At 48.4% G+C, this 23,777-nt stretch overlaps 1 protein-coding gene and 1 long non-coding RNA gene across 2 annotated transcripts in view; one reads left to right on the top strand and one right to left on the bottom strand.

The window, feature by feature from the left end:
• LOC310689526 overlaps positions 1 to 23,777 on the bottom strand; it is a 326,670-nt gene that overhangs the window by 24,560 nt on the left and 278,333 nt on the right. The gene's annotated exons all lie outside the window — the stretch shown is intronic.
• The window catches only part of PTH1R (parathyroid hormone 1 receptor), a 130,335-nt gene continuing 116,496 nt past the window's right edge, over positions 9,939 to 23,777 (top strand). Inside the window, exon 1 of the mRNA XM_083467039.1 lies at positions 9,939 to 11,707. Within this exon, the coding sequence (XP_083323165.1) occupies positions 11,633 to 11,707 (75 nt within the window). The 5' untranslated portion in view covers positions 9,939 to 11,632. The remainder of the gene's footprint in view (positions 11,708 to 23,777) is intronic.

Below are 23,777 nucleotides of genomic sequence, written 5' to 3'. Positions count from 1 at the left end.
ATGGTCCATCTACTTCAGCATCCTGCTTTCCACAATGACCAGGAAGAAGTTTCTGAGATGCCCACAAGCATCCAGAACGTTCTCCCCAGCCTAGCCATTTGCATTCAGAGGTACACTTTCTTGGAACATGGAAGCTCCATTTGGCTCTCATGTCTAATACCGTATTTTTCGCCCTATAGGACGCACCTTTTCCCCTCCAAAAATGAAGGGGAAATCTGTGTGCGTCCTATGGGGTGAATGCAGGCTTTTGCTGAAGCTTGGAGAGCGAGAGGGGTCGGTAAGCAGGCTTCAGGAAGCTATCAGCAAGACTGGGGAGCCCGCGAGAGTTCGCGCAGGGCTCCCTAGGCTGAGGATAGCAGCCTATTGGCCGGAACACCCCCCCCCCCAAAAAAAAACTAGGTGCATCCTATGGGCCGGTGCGTCCTATAGGGCGAAAAATACGGTATTTGTTAGGGGGGGCGTGTCACCAGCTGTTCCTCCTTTCAAGGATCAGTGCCTTGTTTCCAAAGCTGATTTATTTGTGACAAGTGTCATCAACCGCACAGGGCAACTTTGATTTACTACTGTACACAGATGGTGTCTTCTGATAAAGAACGGTGAGGATTCTGACAGCCGCAAGACAATTTCTTACCATTTGACAATATGTTTCTTTATTTGGAGGACAGCCCAGTTATGAACCCCACCTGCCTTCCATCTAAGGCCCCCCCCCCCAAAAAAATACAGCATTAATCGGGTATTTTTGCATGTCTACGGGCATGTTCTTAAGTGCAAATAATCAGCAGTACTAAATTTTGAAGTGCAGGAGGTTCCAAATGGGATCTGGAAGACCACAGTGTCAGAGAGAGAGCTGGCCAGGAAATCACACAGTTCAAAGTCAGAGTTAGCTTTTAATTAGCAAAAACACAGTCTCCACAGACTTGGCTGTGTGTCAGGCCTAACGAGCAGATCAATTCCTTACTGGTGGGTCTTCCTCATGAAATCAGTTGCTGAGACTGAACGTCCTCACCTCCCCGCAACCGCCAAAGTCCCCTCTTCTCTAGGGTTTTATTCCAAGCAATCGGAGACAGCGCCTGCTTGCAACCAATCTCTCTTCCGCCCTTTTCACGCCTCTCTTGGTTCTGGGAGACTGGGGGGAGGGGAGCTTGTTGCAGCAGCAGGAGGAGACAGCCGTGGTGGACGTGCCCTAGGATTAAGGCTTTCTGGGAAATGATATATAATGAATTTAAAAAGGTATTTAAATATACCTTCCTGAAGAAACCAGAGGCCTTTCTCCTGGGCATTGTCGGCCAATTGCTGCAAAAGAAAGACAGAACTTTTTTTATGTATGCTACAACAGCAGCAAGAATACTCATCTCTAAGTATTGGAAGACACAAGATCTACCCACTCTGGAAGAATGGCAGATGAAGGTGATTGACTTCATGGAATTGGCTGAGATGACTGGCAGAATCCGAGACCAGGGAGAAGAGTTGGTGAAAGAAGACTGGAAGAAATTTAAAGACTACTTAAAGAAATATTGTAAAATTAATGAACGTTAGAAAGATGTTGGATAAAAACTAAGCGGTTTCCAGCTGTAATGCTTTAGGAGATATGAAAAAAGGATTATAAATGGGTAAAAGTTTAATGGTAAGGATTTGCTGAACTAACAAACTGAAATGGAATACAAAGAAGGGAAGTATGAGGAGGTCGGAGGAAATAAGGGTATGGAAGTTATGTTATTGAAAATTAATGTGTGTTTTTAGCTGCTTATTATTTTGTATGTTTATTGTTTATTTTTTATTATATCCAAAAAATTTCTTAATAAATATCTTTTTTAAAAAAAAGAGAGAAGGAGACAGCTGTGACTCTTCACCAGCCTGACTCATCTCTGCCTCTATCCTCTCCTTCTTTTGGACTTCTCTCCGCCGCCAACTCTCCCAGCTCACTAAGCCCTGTTACCACTTCAGCTTCCACCATCTTCTCTTCCCAGTCCTCTCCCTCTTCTCCCCGTGACCACTCATTGTTGTCCCACCACCATTCCTTGGGCTCTGAGCCTTCTTCCCTCGATGTTTCCCCAGCAGGTTTCTCCCACCATTCCTCCGCGTCCAACCAGTCCCTGACACACAGGTGCGCCTCTCTGATGTACTGCAATAACCAGCTACCAACACTGGCAAAGCAGATAGTTCTGGGAAGCCTTCAAGCTGGACATAAGCCATTTCCTGATAGTGTTCCATTTGCCAGGGATCCTGCAGCTAGAATTCCTGCCTTGCAGGGGTTAGACTAGATGACCCTTGGCTCACCTTCCAACTCTACAATAATATGAGATTCCTTCTGAAATATTCTACATATCACTTGGGAAGACAGGTGAACTAATATCAGTGTACTGGAAGAAGCAAAGATCACCAGTGTTGAAGCAATGATTCTTCAACATCAACTTTGTTGGACTGGTCATGTTGTGTGGATGCCGGATTATCGTCTTCCAAAGCAACTACTCTATTCTGAACTTAAAAATGGAAAGCGTAATGCTGGTGGTCAACAAAAGAGGTTTAATGACTCTCTCAAAGCAAATCTTTTTTAAAATGTAGTATAAACACCAACAATTGGGAAACACTGGCCTGCGAGCGCTCCAGTTGGAGAACTGCCTTTCCCAAAGGTGTCATAGGCTTTGAAGACACTCGAACTCAGGACGCAAGGGAGAAACGTGCTAAGAGGAAGGCACGCTTGGCAAATCCACACAGTGATCAACTCCTACCTGGAAACCAATGTCCCCACTGTGGAAGGACGTGTGGATCCAGAATTGGCCTCCACAGTCACTTACAGACTCACTGTTAAAACCATACCAACTACAGTACTCTACTCGCAACTTAAGACTGGAAAGTTAATGCTGGTGGGCAACAAAAGAGGTTTAAAGAGGCTCTCTAAAAATCTAAAAAAAAATGTAGTGTAAGGTAAAAAGGTAAAGGACCCCTGCACAGTTAAGTCCAGTCAAATGTGGGGTTGTGGCGCTCATCTCGCTTTTAGGCTGAGGGAGACAGTGTTTGTCCACAGACAGCTTTCTGGCTCATGTGGCCAGCAGAACTAAACCGCTTCTGGTGCAACGGGACACTGTGGCGGAAACCAGAGAGGACAGAAATGCCGTTTACCTTCCCGCCGGAACGGTACCTATTTATCTACTTGCACTGGCATGCTTTTGAACTGCTAGGTTGGCAGGAGCAGGGACTGAGCAACGGGAGCTCACCCCGTCACAGGGATTTGAACCGCCGACCTTCTGATCGGCAAGTCCTAGTGTCAGAGCTGCTCCCAGATCCTAGCTCACAGAGGATCACGCTAGCCAGCGTTCACTTTATAAAAGTCTTTATTGAGTTACAGTTTCCATTTTCAAGCTGCCGCGTGCAGCTCTACGTCTTATAAGCTAGACCGGCGAAGCTCCGTCTGAGTCTCCGCCCCCTGTACACCAGCTTAATACCCTAGCCTTACTCCACCTTTTCCGCCTGACCATTCTTCTCTGGGTCCCTCTGCCCCCCGTGGTCTCTTCCTTCCTGGACTCTTCTGACGCTGACCCCCCGGACCCTTCTGTCTCCTTGCGTCGGGCTTTAGGACCTGGCTCCCTTTCCGGGCTGCTTACTGCGCCGCCTTCCTGTGCATTTGAACTTGGCGCGCGCGCCCAACCTTCCACTTTCCGCTTGACCGTTTCTTCGCTCCCCGATGGAGGTGTGGCCACTCCTGACTCATGCCCTCCCCCCTGCTGCGAGCTGCCAGAGCTCGATACCTGGCGCCCTTCCTCTCCACTGCGCTCTGTTGGTGACGCTGGCCCCGATTTCCAACTGCTGCCCTCGGAACCCTCTCTGGACCCTTCTTCCTGGGGTGTCCCCCTAGGCTCCCCCCTTGCTCTGGCCACTGGCGCTCCTTTCTGTGAATCTTCTGATTCACTGGAAAGACTCGGAGATCTCGGGTCGTCGTCATCACTCATCTTTTCTTCGGACTCCTCCCCCTCGCTCTCTGTTTCCTCCCTTGCCCTCGCCTCTGCTCCTGAACCCCTGACACCTAGGCTCTGTGGTTTAACCCAGCGGCGTAGCGTGAGTTGTAAGCACCCGGGGCAACGCAAGTAATTTGCGCCCCCTAACCCGGGGCAAGGCAAGTAATTTGCGCCCCCCGCTGCCGCCCAAACGACGCCGCTTGCCCGGAGGAGGAGGGGGCAGAGAGGCGAGGAAAATTCAACGGCCCAGCAGCTGCAGCAGCAGCGGCGGAGGCGGGGCTGTGAAGAGGGGCTGCCTGGTGCGTCCTCCGCGGCGAGGGCTGAGAGCCGCTGCCTGCCGGGCGCCTTCAGCCCGGACGCGCGCACAGCTCGTCGGTTCCGCGAGACATGCGGCTCCGCTACAGCCTGCGCCCGAGGCTCTTCGGCGACTCCAGAGGCAGCGAGCGCGCCCCCCCCCAGATGTTGCGCCCAGTGCGGCCGGCACCCCTGGCACCCCCCACGCTACGCCACTGGTTTAACCCACAGCGCCACCCGCGTCCCCTTACTCGGCTATGAGTGATCGCCAAAGAAGAAGAAGAAGTCTCCCAAAATCTCTAACATACATCAGCAGCCTCTGCTCCAGGGCTTCATCAGCTGACTGATTTGGGGAGACGCAAAAGGGCACATTCGCGTTCCTGATCTCTAACAGGTTGCAGCAGTCCCTGTTGCCAAAGTCTGAAGTCCCAGACAACGCCCGAAACATGTCATCAAAATCAAATCTGCCGGCCGCCTCGGAAAGCTTTCCTCCCCGTGGTTTGCATTTTAGAGCCTTTTCCTCCAACTTGGAAGTGGAAGACGGAGGCAGAAGCTCAACATATGTGAGGCCCCATCATCCTGGAGGTCTCTTGTCTCCGAGAAGCGAGACAGTGCAGCAGAAAACTATTCCCAGAGCCACAGGTCCACCACAGAGCATCTCTGCCTGTTTCCCGCCCTTCCCTCGGCCTCCACCCGACGCCTCCCTCCTTGGGGCCTTCTGCCGCTTCAGGTTCCTTGCCATTAACTGTCTAAAAATATACGAGTAAACACGTCCCAGATGCAGCGAAGGCCCCAGTGAGAGTGCGCGCGGCTCGTTTGCTACTGGAAAAATAAAAATTTTCAAAACGCTCTTTACCATAAAGGACTTCTTGCTTTCAGCAGGATACAGGGATACAGTTCTATTTTTTATTTTTTTTTACTTCTTTCCCCTTTTAAAATAGCTCTCTCGTGCCTGCTGTGCCCCCCAATTCTGCAAGGTGTATAGTCGGAGGGTCTAGAAATCAATGTGTATATATGGGGCTACTGGGCTTTGGTGCCGAGATGAACGAAGCAGGGGTTGGTCTGGATGACCCTCAGGGTCCCTCCCAACTATGCAAACAGGGGGGATGCAGACCTCTCTGACTTTGCTTCAGCTTGGAGGCCATTTGAGATGTACTGTATTTTTCGCTCTATAAGACACACCAGACCACAAGACAAACCTAGTTTTTGGAGGAGGAAAACAAGAAAAAAATATTCTGAATCTCAGAAGCCAGAACAGCAAGAGGGATCGCTGCGCAGTGAAAGCAGCAATCCCTCTTGCTGTTCTGGCTTCTGGGATAGCTGCGCAGCCTGCATTCGCTCCATAAGACGCACACACATTTCCCCTTACTTTTTAGGAGGGAAAAAGTGAGTCTTATAGAGCAAAAAATACGGTATATGCCCGAATAATTTCATGGTTGGCCCATTCCCACTAAATGTGAGTTTATTTGGCAACATTCGCATATATTCATTCTTATTTATTTGGTTTATATACCATCCTTTATCCAAGGATCCCAGAGTGGTGTACAACATGAAGAACGTAATTTATGCAGCATAGTAACACGCAGCATAATAATAAAATAACAATAAATAACGAGTCCCTCCCCCCACATAGATCGTTTAATGGCTCAAGGCCTGGGTAAAGAAGGATTTTGCCTGGTGCCTAAAGACATGTAATGATGTGTAATGGGTTTAGGGGTTGCTCGTGCGTAAGTTGCCGCCACTGCTGGCGAGGTTACCTGGTTAACCCTTTCTGACTGAGCAGCCTCCAGCATCGTGACTGTCTCAGTCGCTGGCAGAATCCGTCAGTGGGCGTTTCTTAAACCTTTTCCAGCATAAAAGTTGTTTGACGCCAAGTCTCCTCCTACTCTCCCTGCGCGGAAGTCTTCTGCGCAGGGAGGGTGTGGGCAGCGGAGTACCCGTACTCTCTCCGCTGGTCTCCAGCGAAGAGTCTTGGAGCCTCCTCCCCGATTCCCCCACCTGCCCCCCTTCTCCACTGGTGTTACACTGATTTCCTTCCTCAGCAGATGGGCTGCCTCTCTCCCTACTGGGACCCTCTCCTGCATCCCTTTGGAGCCTTCCCTCCGCCTCTAGCTCCGATGGCAGTTCCCTGACATGATGGGACCAGGTGAGTCTCTCTGCAGAGAGCATTGCACAAATGAGGAGCCATCACAGAAAAGGCCCTCACCCCTAAAAGGACCTGGGGAGCCCCGTTCTGAACCATTTAACCATCTGGTTGGCGTCTGTGGGAAACAGGACACGGGATTCTTCGGCCTGATCCTGCAATGCTCTTCTTGATGTTCATATGTCCATGATGCTGTCTGGCCTGTTGTTGTGCACCACTGTTTTACACACACACACACACTGATAGCAAAACCTAATCTGCTGTCCCACTTGGTGGAGGACGGCTTGTTCTGTGCCTGAAGCCTTGACATCAATGCACCTACTCAAGAGCAAGTGGTTTGGAAGGCTGGGACACAGATCTATATCCCAGGTCTCTTATCTGAAGGAGCATTGGGTTCTTAAGTACATATTTATTTAGGTTGACCCATCCTGAAATAGACATGTTTGTGGTCATTCGGGCCAAGCCAACACCCCCTCCGTCCGATGAATTCAGGACCCTGCAAAAAAATATGTTGGTTTATAAATACCCTGCTATCGATTTCAAAGCAAGCTAGCTTTAAAGGAAAAGAGGAGGAAAATTCCCACACATATAGATATAGATCCCACTTTCCTTTGCATTCTGGTTGAGAGTTTTTATGCCTTGAATGAATGAATGAATGAATGAATGAATCAATTTATTTTGGTCACTGACCAGAGTGCCTTTTATGCCTCAAATATACATATATCCCCATTCTCATCCAAAGTGCGATGTCTATCAGAACTCTTCAAATGTTCCAAAGGATGGCGAGGCTAAAGGGACCAGCTTCTTTGGTGGTTTCCATCCAGCCCCCCAAAATTTCCAACCTGTTTTGCAACACAAACAAATCTCAGGTTGTTTTATATTTATTAATTTTATACCCTGCCTTTCTTCCCACAAGGCAGCTTGAACAAATTAAAGCAAGACGTCTGAACTCACCAGCCGCTACAGACTCAGTGACCTTGCACACCCATCCCGATGTTTATTAAATGTAGAGTTCTGTGTGCCTATAATTCATGTACAAGCTTCCAGCCATTGCAGAGCGGAGAAACAATAACCGAATCATAGAATTTGGACAAGGGTCATCTAGTCCAACCCCCTGAGATTAGGAGTCTCATTCTAATCCATTTTTATTGTGTTCTGGAGCAAGGTTCCATGTGATTAGGGATAATTATTGGCTTCTACCATATGTGGTGGACGCAGGTGGCGCTGTGAGTTAAACCACAGAGCCTAGGATTTGCCAATCAAAAGGTTGATGGTTTGAATCCCCGTGATGGGGTGAGCACCCGTTGTTCGGTCCCTGCTCCTGCCAACCTAGCAGTTCAAAAGCACGTCAAAGTGCAAGTAGATAAATAGGTACCACTCTGGTGGGAAGGTAAACGGTGTTTCCGTGCGCTGCTCTGGTTCACCAGAAGCGGCTTAGTCATGGTGGCTACATGACCCGGAAGCTGTACGCCGGCTCCCTCGGCCAATAAAGCGAGATGAGCGCCACAACCCCAGAGTCGGCCATGACTGGACCTAATGGTCAGGGGTCCCTTTACCTTTACCACATGTGGTGGACGTGCAAGATAACTAAAGCATTCTGGGAAATGATATACAATGAGTTGGGGAAAAAAATGTTTAAAATAACATTTGTGAAAAAACCAGAGGCTTTTTGGTTACAGAGATTCCAAGGGAACAGAAATGACTTTTCATGTATGTGATGACAGCAGCGAGGACACTACTGGCCCAGAAATGGAAAGAAGACAAAATTTCAGCCAGAGAGGAATGGATGATGAAGATGATGGATTATGCCGAAATGGCAAAACTGACTGGGAAAACCAGAAAGCACGAAGAGAAGAATTTTAAGAAGGAATGGGGGAAATTAATAATGTACAGTGGTACCTCGGGTTAAGTACTTAATTCGTTCCGGAGGTCCGTACTTAACCTGAAAGTGTTCTTAACCTGAAGCACCACTTTAGCTAACCTGAAGCACCACTTTAGCTTGCTGCTGCCGCGCCGCCAGAGCATGATTTCTGTTCTCATCCTGAAGCAAAGTTCTTAACCCGAGGTACTATTTCTGGGTTAGCCGAGTCTGTAACCTGAAGCGTATGTAACCCGAGGTACCACTGTACCTTGTTTAGCTTATACTTAAATCCGGCCCTGGTCCAGTCCAACCGCCTGCAATGCAGGAATTTAATATATTTCTCCCCACGCCAATCCAAGGATTTCAGTTTGCTGAGATTCTGGAGCGACGGGCAAAAGCTGCAACTTCCAGCAGCAGCAACCGCTTCCCCTCCCACCTAGAGAAGGAGGAGGAGGAGGAGGAAGGGAGGGGGTGGGTGAGGGGTGTGGCCATTCCAGCCTTGCGGTTGCCTGCCTGAGGGTCACGTGGTGGGCGCAGGCCGCCAATGGGGGCCATCTCCACCGGCTGGGGGTTTTTATAGCTGGCTCCTGGTTACGCACACACATCTCTTCCTTGAGAGCCTCAGAGAAGGAGGTTGTGTTAGCAGCCGTCCTCTCTCCCTCTTTTACAGGAAGTCTTCCCTCTGAAAGCCTGGGATGGAGAGAGACCCTTTTCATAAAGTCTGCTGAAGGCGCCCCATTCAAGCCGATCTGGAGCTATTTAAACTCTCAATAATAATTTTGCTTTTTCAAGATGGACTTAGGGTGGCGTCCAACTCTGCTTTAAAAAAAAACTTAGAGTAGACCCATTGAAAATGAAGGGGCCTATTCAGTGAGCCGTTGATGTCAACGTTGATGTCAAGGTTCAGTGGCCGTTGATGTCAATGGGTCTACTCTGAGGAAGATACCAGCCGTGGAGATTCCTGCAGAGCTCATCTGGTGCTCAATCGTGTCTCGCCCATTCTCAAAAATACTAAGCCCCCCCCCCAAAAAAAAAGATAACGGAGAGTTTTCAAAGCATCATTGCCAAAATCCCATGCATTCACTTTCTGGGAGTAAGTCCCACCGCAAACGCCGGGGCTTCCTTCCGAGTAAATGCGCTTAAAGTTGCCAGCTCGTATGCACTGCAGTTAAGCTGGAAACCAGCCCCTACTGAACTTAGTGGCGCTTACGTCTGAGTAAACGCACTATGAGACCTGGGCTATAACGCTCCGGTTCCACTGATGCAATTACTTGCGAGGAAGCCCGTCCCCCCGCAGTCCCGAGTAAGCATGCATAGGTAGGAATACAGATGTCCAACTGCACACACCCTGTGCACGCTTACCTCGTAGTAAACCCCGTCGGATCCGGCGAGACTTACTCCCGAGTGAAAGCGCACAGCCTCGGGCCGTTTTAAGCGCACTGCGTACCGCAAAAAGTCCATGCACCGTGCGCGGCGGCGAATAACTTCCCTCGGGTTCAGTTTCTGAAGCCACACTAGCAATTTTTCTTGTAATGTTGGGCTGCCGGAAAAAGACTGCAACGCACTCCTTGGCACGACTCTGCAATCTCTAAGCACGCTTACATGAGCGCGGGGCTTACTCCCGCGTAAACCTGCACGGGATCGGGACCGTCCCCTCCCCTGCCGTCCCTTCCCCTCCCCAACACCGGGGCTTCCCTCGGCCTGCGTTGGAGAAATCGATTTGGGTCTGGCGGATTTTACGCATCCCGCTGGGTAGAATTTGACAAGCGCTGTTGCTCGAGGGAGCGGACGAAGCTGGTCAGTTCCAACAGAGGGGAGCAGAAGGGGCGTGGAGAGAGACAGAGAGAGGGAGAGACTTGAATTGAATGCCTGGGATCTTTCTCCGCATGAAAAAAAAGGAGCGCACGGCGGCCTCTGAAGAGTTTCTCGCGACCTCCGGAGCTTTTCCTTGGGCAAAGATGCGCCCTGGCTGGCGCGGACTCCGTGCGCTTTTGCTCGCCGCCGCCTAATGGAAACGGGCTCTCTTCTTTCCGCAAAAAAAAAGAGAAATGCACACCTCCCCTTCTCTGTGGATGTGGAAGTAAACAGACTGTCAGCGTGTTCATTTCGAAAAAGAAGGCTGCAAGTCGATCCAGCAGCCAACAGCAGCAGCGGCAGGCGAGGCGAGGAGCGAGCAGGAACGCGAGAGCCACCACTTTCTCTCTCTCTCTCTCTCTCCACGTTAACAGCCTTTTTCCGCCTCGTCGCCGATTGCGCTGCTGAGCGACGCCGGAGGAACCGGTTCGGAGTTCTTGCAGGTTTGTGGATCGCGGGGCAGAGAGAAGGTCTGGAGGGATTTCTGCCCCCCTTCTTTTCTACTGCCCACCCCCCCCCCGCCAGAAAAAGGAAAGGGGAAAAAAGCTGCAAGACCGCCAGGCGCCTTTTAAAAGGAAACCCTTCAGCCTGCTCCACGTTTCCACGCTTCATTCAATCGGCGGCGGGGGTCCCCCCCCTTTTTTTTAATTTTGGAAGCTCTGCAAAGTAAAGAGAGGAGATGGAGAAGGAGAAGGCACGAAGGTATTTATGATTAAGAGACTCGGGAGCCAGGCGAGGCGCATCGGAGCTGCTCCTCCACAAAGCGACCCGGGCTTGTTTGCTTTTGGAAACAGCACGTAATTCTGAACTGGGAGCGGGAAAAGCAAAAGATTTCAGGCTCCCTTACGGAAACCGAGCTTACTTTTTGTGCTTGTTTTCTGCAAAAACTCCAGAAGACATTCCCCCCCCTCTATTTAACAGACTTTAGAGACCTGCTCGACAAAATCACTGCTGCTAAAAATAAACCTAGTGGTTTCAAGCTCTTTCCCTCCTCCTCTCCACCCCCACCCCACTTTACAACTCCCCCAACCCCTCCCCTCCACCCCCTTCCCCCCGCCCCTTCTGAGAGAGTGTGTTTGTGTTTGACAAAGAAATGGTTTGAACTTCCCACTGCCTCTTGAGAGAGAAAAAAAGAAAAGGGAAACGGAATAGCAGTTTTGACATATGGATGTGATTTGTCAGCCAGGGGACAGATGTGTTCAGGCAGAAGGCCCTGCCACCAGGGACTGAGGCTGTGTCTTCTTGGGGCGCTCAGCACCCCCATTCCATGCACTGCTCCTCCCTTTGCCTCTTCCGACCCCTTTGAAACTCTTCAGTCATGAGAAAGCGAGGCAAAGAGCTGTTCTTCCTCGCCTCCTGCCTTTGGGGCTAACTCTGCCACCTCGCCCCACCTTTCCCCCCTGAACCCCGAAACCCCCATCAACAAACTGGGGTCTGCCAGTAACTCAAGGAACACGGCGACAGGATTACAGGACAGTCCAGCCTGCTTGAGACTTCTTGGATGTTGCAAAGATTCTCCCTTTGGCTATGGGATCCTATCTGATGTACCACAGCTTGGGTCTGGTCATATGCTGCACGGTGCTTAGTTCTGTCTTCGGGCTGGTAAGTCACACAGGTTTAAGGTTTCTTTCTATGTTTTCTTCCTCTTTTGGCAGGCTCCCTTTTTGAGCAATTGTTTCCAACGACAGGAGCAATTTCCTTTCTGACTAACGATGTGAGCTGTGTAAAAAAAACCAACAACTTTGCGCTGCCTTTAAACAACGAAAAAAAACCCCAAACTCTGCTAAATGCATATTTTTGTTGGTTGCTATTTACAAGCGTGTCTGAATTGCTTGGCGTCGGTGGTTTCCACTGTGAAATAACAGAACCGTTCTTTCCTCCCAAACAGCTTCCATATACAGATGCCCAGCACCTTCCTTTTTAAAATAATAATAATAAAACAACCTTTGTAAGCTGCTATCAAACAGGAGACCTTTGGTTCCTTATACCTGCATTTTTGCAACTCTTTCCTTCTGTCCGGCGTCACTTGAAAGTCTGTGTATAGCTGAAGCTGTTCCGACAGGAGACACCAGCTGTAGATGTTTCGTGTTTCCTACCCTAGAAGCAATTGACAGCAGCAACTTTCATAGAGACGGAAAAGGAGGCTTATTTCGCTTTTCAGTTTTAAAAGTTGCAATGGTAGTGGTAGCTGAATCTGGGGGTAGAAACTTGACTTTCTGGGCTCCATCCTTGCCTTCCGCTGAGAACCACCAGCTGCCCCTTTAAAGTTCACTAAACTTTGGGAAAGATGGAAAAATGCTTGCGGGATTTGCCTGGCCTTGCCATTCATGGTACATTTCAAAAGACTTTAAGGATCTGTTTGCTGTCCAGAACAAAAGTCCATTGCAAATATGTGTTAAATGTGTATTTGGCTGTTCCCGTGTCTGACAGCCAAAGGGTTTTGATCTTCTCAATAATTTTACATTTTTAAAAAAGCACATTATGGCCGGTCTTCACAACCACCCGGCAAGGCTGGGTCGTTTTGCAGATGGGAGAGACCTGGTACTTAACCTGCAGCCTGAAAGGCATTTCCTGGGGCGTAAATCTCCCTGAACACCATGGGACTTAGTCCCGAGTAACCACATATAGGGTAGGAATTGTACAGAAAATAAGTCCCGCTGGATCCAACGGAACGTGCTAAATAGGATCAGGTTGCAAGAGCAAATCAACCTTGAACGGTTGCAGGCAGGCCGTAGTTCTGCGGTAGAGAACACGAGCTGCAAACGGGTTCGATCCGTGCTGTCTCTGGTTCAAAAAAGACCTCAGGCAGTGGATATGTCGCTCATCTGCCTTCCCAGGTTGGTGGGATTTCTGCCACGCATCTGCACCGGATCTGAAAGCTGGGGAAGGAAGCAGGAGGGATGTAAGAATTCTGCTACAGCTGAAAAATTCACCAAGTGCTTAACAGCACACGATAGGAATCTAGCCCATATCGCAAAGCCACCAGTAGGTTATCCCCTGGTATCAACCTGCTAAGCAGTGAGAATGTCATTACCACTCATCAAGTATAGATACTTAATGCAATGTACCCCTGTACTGTTGAAGGTGGAAGGGGAAAAAACACACCTGGGCACTGTTTTGCAAAGAAGCATCTTCTCCCTGGTGTTAAACTCAAGCTCTGCTCCAGAATCCTTCTGACCCGTACGGTCGCAGGGATAGAAATCACTGCTTCTGGGTTTGCTTCATTCGATCTCGTCTCCCTAAGCAGGACATCCTAGACCTGTGTCTGAAAAGAGGCAATGGGATTTTTTATATATATATAAAGGGCATATTTGAAGATCTTAGGGGAGAAGAATTGTTGACCATAGTCTTAGCATGCTCATCCTGATGTTACCTCTGAGAGGCAGTTATTGTAGGGGACTGTATTTTAAATACCAGTTTGCTCCAGAATTTACAGGCAAATTAAATGTGTTTATATTTGCAGGCAGCTGGAGCTCTGTATGTTTGGGGCAATGATGTCTCTGCATATATTCCGGGGCGTACTGCTTGGTTGCACCCCTACATTTAGAACTTCCTCGCCCAGCAAAAGTTAACACATTTGGGCACCTCCGGAAGGTTAGCCCCAAACAATCCATTTTGAAGAAGGCTTTTGTTTTGAGAAAACCTTTATACCGCTAGGAAAATGCTCTGCAAATCGCTGGTTTTAATGATGGCTTATTTTATATCGCAGGAGATGTTTTGCAAGCACCTTTGGGTGAATGGCCAGGAAGCAAACTAGAAACCCAATGAATAATAATTTTAAAAAGACAATCACTTTCGGCTCTCTTTTCGGCCTTACCTCTCACCTGAAACTTTCCCGAGAGAAAGCTGTGCCCACCTTTTTCTGAGAAAAGAGATCCCATAGCCTCTGGGGCTTTATCTTTCTGGTGTTTGAAATCCTCACTTCACAGTATGCCCTCCCTCTTTGCAAAGAATAGGAAATGCATTTTTTGTAGGCGCTGACAAACTTTGTCAGCATTCACTAAACCTCAGACTTTGACTAGCATGTGTGTCTTAATAGATACATATTGTTGCCTGCCGCCCCAATCTCTGAGCAGTTCGGGATGTCAGGAGTTCCAGGTGAACTTACTCAGGACGCGTCTTTCCTTTTGGAAATGGGGCACAGGAGAGTCTGTGGTGTCTTTTTGATACGTGGTTTATTTACACACATAGGCGCCCTGAGCCTACGATGGAAGGCTGCCCAGTGGAGTCTTGGTTCTCCCATAGACACAGCCCTGGATTCAGACAGGCACCAGCCCTTGTGCTTTCTGACTTTTTCCTGCAGCTTGTTACTTTACCTCTGCGTTAAAGGTAAAGGGTAAAGGAACCCCTGACCATTAGGTCCAGTCGTGACCGACTCTGGGGTTGTGGCGCTCCTCTTGCTTTAGGGAGGGAGCCGGCGTACAGCTTCTGGGTCATGTGGCCAGCATGACTAAGCCGCTTCTGGCAAACCAGAGCAGCGCACGGAAACGCCGTTTCCCTTCCCGCCAGAGTGGTACCTATTGATCTACGTGCACGTTGACGTGCTTTAAAACTGCTAGGTTGGCAGGAGCAGGGACCGAGCAATGGGCGCTCACCCCATCGCAGGGATTAGAACCGCTGACCTTCTGATCGGCAAGTCCTAGGCTCTGTGGTTTAACCCACAGCGTCACCCACATCCCTTACCTCTGTGTCACATCGCTCCTAAACTCTCTAAGCTTCTAGCTGACATTGCTACTGTAAGCTGTTGGCCCCACGCATTTGCCATAATTCCTTTGATCCTCTGTTGTGCTAATGGCACATTACCGAAGGCTATCGTCTTACACTGGCTTAATTAGCTTTAAACACAAGCTGATTCCAGAGGATTTAGAAGTGTCCAGTACACAGCTTAATACAGTTTTAACACTCGAAGCCTTAATAAAATTCTAACGCCTTCTAGACCCAGGAATTTAGGGTGCTCAGCACCCACCAACTCATCACGCTATTGATGGTGCGGACCTTTAATCTCCAGCCTCTTTCATCGGAAACCTTTCTCGGTCCTATGCACATTTAACATGGTACTAGATCTCATTGTGCACAACAGGGTTTATTTTTAAGCAGACATGTACAGGACGGCATTGGTAACTTAGCAAAATTCTTCCTGGTGTGTGACTTATAAATTAGTGCAGAAGGTGTAAAAGAGCGTATGATGTTTTTAAATGATAAAAAAATTGCACCGAGTGCCATCAAAACTTATCCAGCCATCATCAGAAAGGAGATCTGGATTAATTACCCATAAATATATATATTTCATTGTGGAAATGTGGGGAAAAAACCTGCTGCGTACTTCGCTGTTTGAAGGGAAATCTTATTTTATCCTCCCACAAAAAAACCTGCAGGACTCTCCATATCTTGAGGCTAGGTATTCAAGGCATATACGGTATCCCTGAGAGCATGTGTGATTCATATTAGAATCCTTTTAAAACTTTCTTTCAATTCAGGCCAGTGTCCTTTCGCCAGAATAGGACCTTGCGAAACTTACTGTTTGGAGAGGTGCGCAGAGGTGCGAGAGATTTGGCTAATCTTGTGGAATAGTGGGAACTAAGCTGGGGAAATGGTCGCAGTTTGCGGAGAGAAAGGGGAGACCGATTTGGGATGAGCGGTGTGAACCACAGAAGAAGGAGCGCAGGGCTGGGAGCGAAGGAAACGCAGGAAACAGAGAGAGCAAGGAAACTACAAGTTGCGCACAAAAACATTTCACCCTTGTAGACCTGGGAAAGGTGCAGAAAAAGGACAAGCATCTTCTCCCTCTGAGCAGCGGCTGAAACACTTGAGGCTTTTGCAGCAAAGAAAAGAGGGGGTTGTGATAGAATTGTATGCAACTGTTCCTGGCGGTGTGAGAGCTGTTTGTACACAATTTTGCCCGATGCAGAGAAAAGTGGAGTTTTTCTCCAACTCTCGGGGAGGAAGGCAGTCAGCGAAGCTGTGATGGTTGTGAGATTCTGGACAGACAAAAGGAAGCACGTTCCTGCCACATTGCAGAGTAGAATTACGACATTCGTCCACAGCAAAATGTAGTTAAGGAAACCAAGTGAGATGGCGAAGGACGTGGACAAGACTCTCTGTGGCTTCTTGCCACAGTGCCTATTGTTCTTACCCCACTGTGGACACCAGTTTCTGGGGCTTGCAAGTGGGGAGAGTTGCTGTCCTGCTGAGGTTCTGTTTGTGGGCTTTTCCTAGACATCTAGCTGACCACTGGGGACAAAAAGTCGGGTTGGAGGGCTGTAGGACAGGACGATGTATCCGTATGTCATCCAAAACCGGTTTGAAGTCCATATCATGATACCCGTTCCATCATTTTTGACCCGGCAATATATATAAAAAAATGGTGCATGTGTGTGTTGTGCAAAAATCAGTGTGGGGGGAACGGTGGGGCCAGCCAGTGCCTCTGCATAGCTCCATCCTTATTTCAGACATCGTGATTTATCGGTATATTGTGATGTTTAGCTGGTGATACAGTGGTACCTCGGGTTAAGTACTTAATTCGTTCTGGAGGTCCATTCTTAACCTGAAACTGTTCTTAACCTGAGGTACCACTTTAGCTAATGGGGCCTCCTGCTGCTGCTGTGCTGCCGGAGCACGATTTCTGTTCTCATCCTGAAGCAAAGTTCTTAACCTGAGGCACTATTTCTGGGTTAGCGGAGTCTGTAACCTGAAGCGTATGTAACCTGAGGTACCACTGTATATCACAACATTGAAAACCAAATAACGCCCAGTCCTAATAGGTCATTTGCTTGATCTAGCAGCCGGGCTCATGATTATTATTATTTTCCAGGCAGTTCTGCTATGCAGTCCAGAGGGGTTCCTTCACAATTGATTAGAGAGACAGGGATACAATCCTTGTACAGTGGTACCCCGCAAGACGAATGCCTCGCAAGACGGAAAACTCGCTAGACGAAAGAGTTTTCCGTTTTGGAGGTGCTTCGCAAAACAAATTTCCTATGGGCTTGCTTCGCAAGACGACAATGTCTTGCGAGTTCCTGCTGGTTTTTTTCCCCTCCCCCCCCTTTTTCTAAGCCGCTAAGCCGCTTATCAGCTGATCCGATCAGCAGATAAGCCGCTAACAGCCGCTAAAAGCCGCTAATAGCGCTAATCCGTCAATGGGCTTGCTTCGCAAGACGAAAAAACCGCTAGACGAAGAGAATCACAGAACGGATTCTTTTCGTCTTGCGAGGCACCACTGTATTCCTAAAACTTTCTGGAGCCACAAGGAACAGAAACTGGTTACGAAAGCAAGAGCAGGGTTATGATCTACGAACTCAACTATTGTAGTGGTGAAGAGACATTGCACTGCCCCATTGAATTTATGGGCATTTCTTCCCTCTTCCCACACTTACAATCACACATTTTTGATGTTCTGCAACTGCATGCTTGGCACGTTTCAATTATGGTTTACTGCTGTTCCTTTCTTGTGGAAAGTGGCGGTCATTACAAGGGGGGTTATTTCCCTCCCAAATACCCTAGAAATTGTCTGGGTTGGTCTTCTTTAATTTTTCAAGGACCTGCTGAGAGATTCCAGTCACGTTGGGCCAGGGGCAGAGTATTGGAGGGGTTTATAACACTTGTCGGTGTTTATAAACACCAACAACCGGGAAACACTGGCCTGCGAGTGCTCCAGTTGGAGAACAGCCTTTACCAAAGGTGTCATGGGCTTTGAAGACACTCGAACTCAGGACGCAAGGGAGAAAGGTGCTGAGAGGAAGGCACGCTTGGCAAATCCACACCATGATCAACTGCCACCTGGAAACCAATGTCCCCACTGTGGAAGGACGTGTGGATCCAGAATTGGCCTCCACAGTCACTTACGGACTCACTGTTAAAACCGTGTTTATGGAAGGCAATCTTATTCGGCTACGAGGGATCGCCAAAGGAGAAGATTGGAGGGGGAGTGTAGCCCAGGATGCACAATTTTGGGGGGGCTGAATGCATGGTCTGAGTAAATATATACAGTGGTGCCTCGGGTTACAGACGCTTCAGGTTACAGACGCCTCAGGTTACAGACTCCGCTAACCCAGAAATAGTACCTCGGGTTAAGAATTTTGCTTCAGGATGAGAACAGAAATCGTGCAGTGGCAGCAGGAGGCCCCATTAGCTAAAGTGGTACCTCAGGTTAAGAACAGTTTCAGGTTAAGAATGGACCTCCAAACGAATTAAGGTCTTAACCCGAGGTACCACTGTATAGGGACATGGGTGGTGCTGTGGGTTAAACCACAGAGCCTAGGACTTGCCGATTAGAAGGTTGGCGGTTCGAATCCCTGCCACGGGGTGAGCTCCCGTTGCTCGGTCCCAGCTCCTGCCAACCTAGCAGTTCGAAAGCATGTCAAAGTGCAAGTAGATCAATAGGTACCGCTCCGGCGGGAAGGTAAACGGCGTTTCCGTACGCTGCTCTGGTTTGCCAGAAGCGGCTTAGTCATGCTGGCCACATGACCCGGAAGCTGTACGCCGGCTCCCTCGGCCAATAAAGCGAGATGAGCGCCGCAACCCCAGAGTCGGCCACGACTGGACCTAATAGTCAGGGGTCCCTTTACCTTTACCTTTAGCACTGTATAGGATCAAGCTGGTCAGCTGTGATCTCCCAGGAAGAAGTCATGGGAACATAGGAATTTGCCCTGTTAGTCTCTCAACACAATAGTGTCTCCACTGACTGGCAGAGGCTCGCCAGGTTTTCAGGGTAAGAGGTTTTCCCAGCCCTACCTGGAGATGCTAGGAATTTAACATGGTATCTTCTGCATGCAGCACTTAAACAGCAACAACCTCTGCCTGCAGACAGAGTCGATCCTAGCATCTCACACTTCATGGTTCTAATACCGGAGGCTGTAGTTTGTCTGTGGCATTCTGCCAGCCAGGCTTTCTGCTCTGGCTGTGATATTTTACGAGCATTGTCTCTGGAAACTCTCCACCTGTTTTCCTCAATGTCAGGGAGGGGAAACTTCCAGAGTGGTTTATAACACAGAACTCGGAGGTGGCACTGGCAGCGCGTGTGTTGATGGGAAGCTTTCGATGCAACCCTAAGCCTGTCGACTCGGAAGGGGATCCCGATGAGATGAATGGGGCTGAGTTTCTAGCAAGCAGGCTCTGGGAATTTTTCAGACTTTGTAGCTAAGAGGATGGCCAGTAGCATCTGATTAAATTTTGAGGGGTGTTGCCCCCAGCTAAGAATATGTAGCAAGAGGGGGGGCAGGGTTACAGCACGGGGAGGTGCAAAAATATCTATTTCAGTATTTCTGTTTCCCATTTTTCCATTCTGGAGTTCAGCACTCCATATTAGTTTGTGATGATGGTGATGATTACTATGCATTTTAGCGCATGTTTATGTTAAAGGTAAAGGGACCCCTGACCATTAGGTCCAATCATGGCCGACTCTGGGGTTGTGGCGCTCATCTTGCTTTATTGGCCGAGGGAGCCGGCGTACAGCTTCCAGGTCATGTGGCCAGCATGACTAAGCCGCTTCTGGCAAACCAGAGCAACGCACGGAAACGCCTTTTACCTTCCCGCCAGAGCAGTACCTATTTATCTATTTGCCAGTGTGGTGTAGTGGTTAAGAGCGGTAGTCACGTAATCTGGGAAACCGGGTTCGCGTCTCCGCTCCTCCACATGCAGCTGCTGGGTGACCTTGGGCTAGTCACACTTCTGTGAAGTCTCTCAGCCCCACTCACCTCACAGAGTGTTTGTTGTGGGGGAGGAAGGGAAAGGAGAATGTTAGCCGCTTTGAGACTCCTGAAGGGGAGTGAAAGGCGGGATATCAAATCCAAACTCTTCTTCTTCTTCTTCTTGCACTTTGACGTGCTTTCGAACTGCTAGGTTGGCAGGAGCAGGGACCGAGCAATGGGAGCTCACCCCGTCGCGGGGATTTGAACCACCGACCTTTTCATCGGCAAGTCCTAGCCTCTGTGGTTTAACCCACAGCGCCACCCGTGTCCCCTATGTTTAGGTTAGGGTTGCCATATTTCAAAAAGTGAAAATCCACAGTAGTTTTGCCCAAAGTTGTTGAGCTACACTTCCAGCGTCAGATTCCAGATTTTCCCAGACTCTGCTTCTGACTGCAGTATTCCAGCTATGTCCGGGAAATTCCCGGTGTATGGCAGCCCTACTTTATGGTGGTGATGTTGTTGTTAATATTAATATTATTTAAATATGCACAAATTCGTATGCAATTTGGCCTACTATATACATTGTTGCATAGCAATTTCCCCCTAATTTTCATTCATTCATTCGGCCTTTGTTGGCATACAGTAGTACCTTGGTTCTCAAACATAATCCATTCTGGAAGTCCATTCCAAAACCAAGACGCGCTTTCCCATAGAAAGTGATGCAAAATGGATTAATCCGTTACAGACTTTTAAAAACAAAAACCCTAAAACAACAATTTCCCATGTGTTTTACTCTCTAATGAGACCATGGATCCATAAAATGAAAGCAATAAACAATGTACTGCAGTCACACGATCAATCCATCAGTAGCTGAACTGGGTTCCACACAGTCACAAAAACAAAAGAGTCGCAAAAACCAAAATGCAAAATAAATAGCAAAAACAGACAGACTTCAGCATAACCCTTGAAACGGAAGTGTGGCGCCGAAATCAGAAGTGTAACACTCAAAACGGAGCACGTTCGGCTTCCGAAAGAAGTTCGCAAACTGGAACACTTCCAAGTTTGCGGCGTTTGGGTTCCAAGTTGTTCGAGTACCAAGGTGTTTGAGAACCAAGGTAACACTGTAGTCCCTAATACACTGCATATGATTTTTTTTTTTTGCCAACAATACACCTTTTAATGCATGCTTTACTCTAGTCTTTACATTTCTGTACATTTTAATTGGCTTGAGAACTGCATTGCAAAATTCGGGGAGATGCGAAATTGGAAGGTTCAAGTAGCGTTTCAAAAGTGCAGATTAGGGAGGTTCACCTTGAAAATGAAAACCGTATTGAATTTTTTCCTCCACCCCTAGTTGCAGCCTTCATTTCCTATCCAGAATCCCTGCGTGTTCACTATGGACAACCCAGCCTTGCAAACCATGCAAATCTGCTAGTCCTCTTGCGCTGCTGGTGAATCAGGATACATTCAAGAGCTTGACTGTTGTGTCCTGTGCACATCAGATGCATTGAAACTGGCATCTCGACTCAATCCTCCTCAATGAGATGCAGCCCACAAGCCAGGTATCGCTTGCAGAACTATTTAAACTGCCCCCGCTTTAAATAAAATAAACTGAAAACAGAATGCCAAATCCAGACTGTCATTATTTTGCAAGCAGCATGCGAGCAAGTGCTATAACTTTGTTGTTGTTTAGTTGTTTAGTCGTGTCCGACTCTTAGTGACCCCCTGGACCAGAGCACGCCAGGCACTTCTGTCTTCCACTGCCTCCCGCAGTTTGGTCAGACTCAAGTTTGTAGCTTCAAGAACACTGTCTAACCATCTCATCCTCTGTCGTCCCCTTCTCCTTGTGCCCTCCATCTTTCCCAACATCAGGGTCTTTTCCAGGGAGTCTTCTCTTCTCATAAGGTGGCCAAAGTCTTGGAGCCTCAGCTTCACGATCTGTCCTTCCAGTGAGCACTTAGGGCTGATTTCCTTAAGAATGGATAAGTTTGATCTTCTTGCAGTCCATGGGACTCTCAAGAGTCTCCTCCAGCACCATAATTCAAAAGCATCAATTCTCCGGCGATCAGCCTTCTTTATGGTCCATCTCTCACTTCCATACATCACTACTGGGAAAACCATAGCTTTTACTATACGGACCTTTGTTGGCAAGGTGATGTCTCTGCTTTTTAAGATGCTGTAAGGTTGCACAATTAAAGTGCTCTGTTCTGCTAGTGCAACAAATCAGCTTTAAAAGAGGGGGAATATTTGCAGCTTAGAAAGCGATGGGAAAAATCTTTTTTCTTTTTTTAAAGGAAAATATATTGAAAAGTGTGAGGTGAACAAATGATGGCCGGAAAGATGAATGACCCCAGTGCAAGGAAAACCAGGGCGAAGGCCTCTTGTTTAATCTTCCTGCAAACAAATCAGAATGAATGTTCAATGAAGAAAGGAAATAATCTAACTTCTGCGTAAGCCTTGTGCAAGTTAATCAGGAAGAGTGTTCAATAAACAGGTCATCTGGAGGAGCGTTTAGTTTGTTTAGAAATCAAGTCATATTTTCCACTTCTTTTTGCCTAATATAAATAGTTTATTGGCGGGTAGGTGTGGGGAAGAGACCTAAAAGGAAATGAAGTTTTCCCTGACACCATCCTGGATTTCATATACAGCGGCTGCTGGGGTTTTTGCTAGTGTTGCCGCGATCAGATTTTCAGCACTAATCTCTGCCCCAAACGCGAGATAGCAAATAACGGATTCCGTATTTTTTTAAAAAAAAAACTTACGAAGGATGCCCTGGTTTCATTCTGCCTGTCTTTTGGCTGAAGATGCTCTAATAATAGCAATAGCAATAGCAATCATCATCATCATCATCATCATCATCAAATGAATGGGGATCAACTCATAGGGAAAGGTTCAAGAATTCAACAGTTCAGCCAATGGAACCTCTGTCTTCTGTGACATCAGGGTAGCTCAGCCAATCACTGCCAGAGGCTTTGCCGGCACCACCATCGTACTGTCTCGTAGTGCATGGACTGGGAAACAGAGCACCTTCAGTGGTTTTTGGACTCCATCTGCAAGCATCCCCAGTCAGCATGGCCAATGGCCAGGAATGATGGGAACTATAGTCTTAGTCTAGCACAAGGTTACCAGATGTCCCCGTTTCCCGGGGACAGTCCCCGGATTTGCGAATAAGTCCCCGGACAAATTCCATCCCCGGAATGTCCCCGGATTTCATCTAATGTCCCCAGGAAACACAGCGGCGGCCGTCTCAGCAGCCTGGAGCAGTTGGCTCTGGCTGGCTTCAGGAGCTGCTTGGAAGTCCCCATAGGATGGTGGTGCAGAGGCTCTCAGATGCAGGAATGGGATTGGGGCTGCTCCGATGGGAAGGGAGGCATCGCACTGCCCGAGCCTCGCCGCCACTTCCCCACCACCACCACCAAAGAACTAACTCAGGGGCTGCCCAGGCTCATGGAGAAAGGAGATAGAAGCCTTGGAGGAAGGGGAAACATGGCGGTTGAGGTCAAGGTGTTGGCCGCCCCTCTGCCATTGCCATCGCTGCAGCATCAATGTCCCAAACGTGTAGTATTTATTTATTTGTTTAGTGTCCCTGGATTCTTGGGGGGGGGGTGGAAATCAGGTAACCTTAGCCTGCACACCTGTACTGATTTCCTTGAAAGCAAGCCCTCTTCAATTCACTGGGACGTACAGTGGTACCTCGGGTTAAGTACTTAATTCGTTCTGGAGGTCCGTAACTGTTCTTAACCTGAAGCACCACTTTAGCTAATGGGGCCTCCCGCTGCCGCCGCACCGCTGGAGCACGATTTCTGTTCTCACCCTGAAGCAAAGTTCTTCACCCGAGGTACTATTTCTGGGTTAGCGGAGTCTGTAACCTGAAGCGAATGTAACCCGAGGTACCACTGTAAATCTATACAAGCTATACAAACTCTGTTCTTGGAACCTCTGCGGAAGGCGAGTCTACCACGTCCCGAGCAAGAGCGTTCCGCTGTCAAACAGCTCTTAGTGTCAGAAAGTTCTTCCTAACGTCCTTGTAGTTTGAATTCAGTTGC

Source organism: Podarcis liolepis (genome assembly GCF_965112155.1).
Source record: "Podarcis liolepis genome assembly, chromosome: 12".
Lineage (NCBI taxonomy): Eukaryota > Metazoa > Chordata > Lepidosauria > Squamata > Lacertidae > Podarcis > Podarcis liolepis.
Note: the sequence above shows the minus strand (reverse complement) of the source record. Positions and strands in the feature narration are given on the sequence as shown.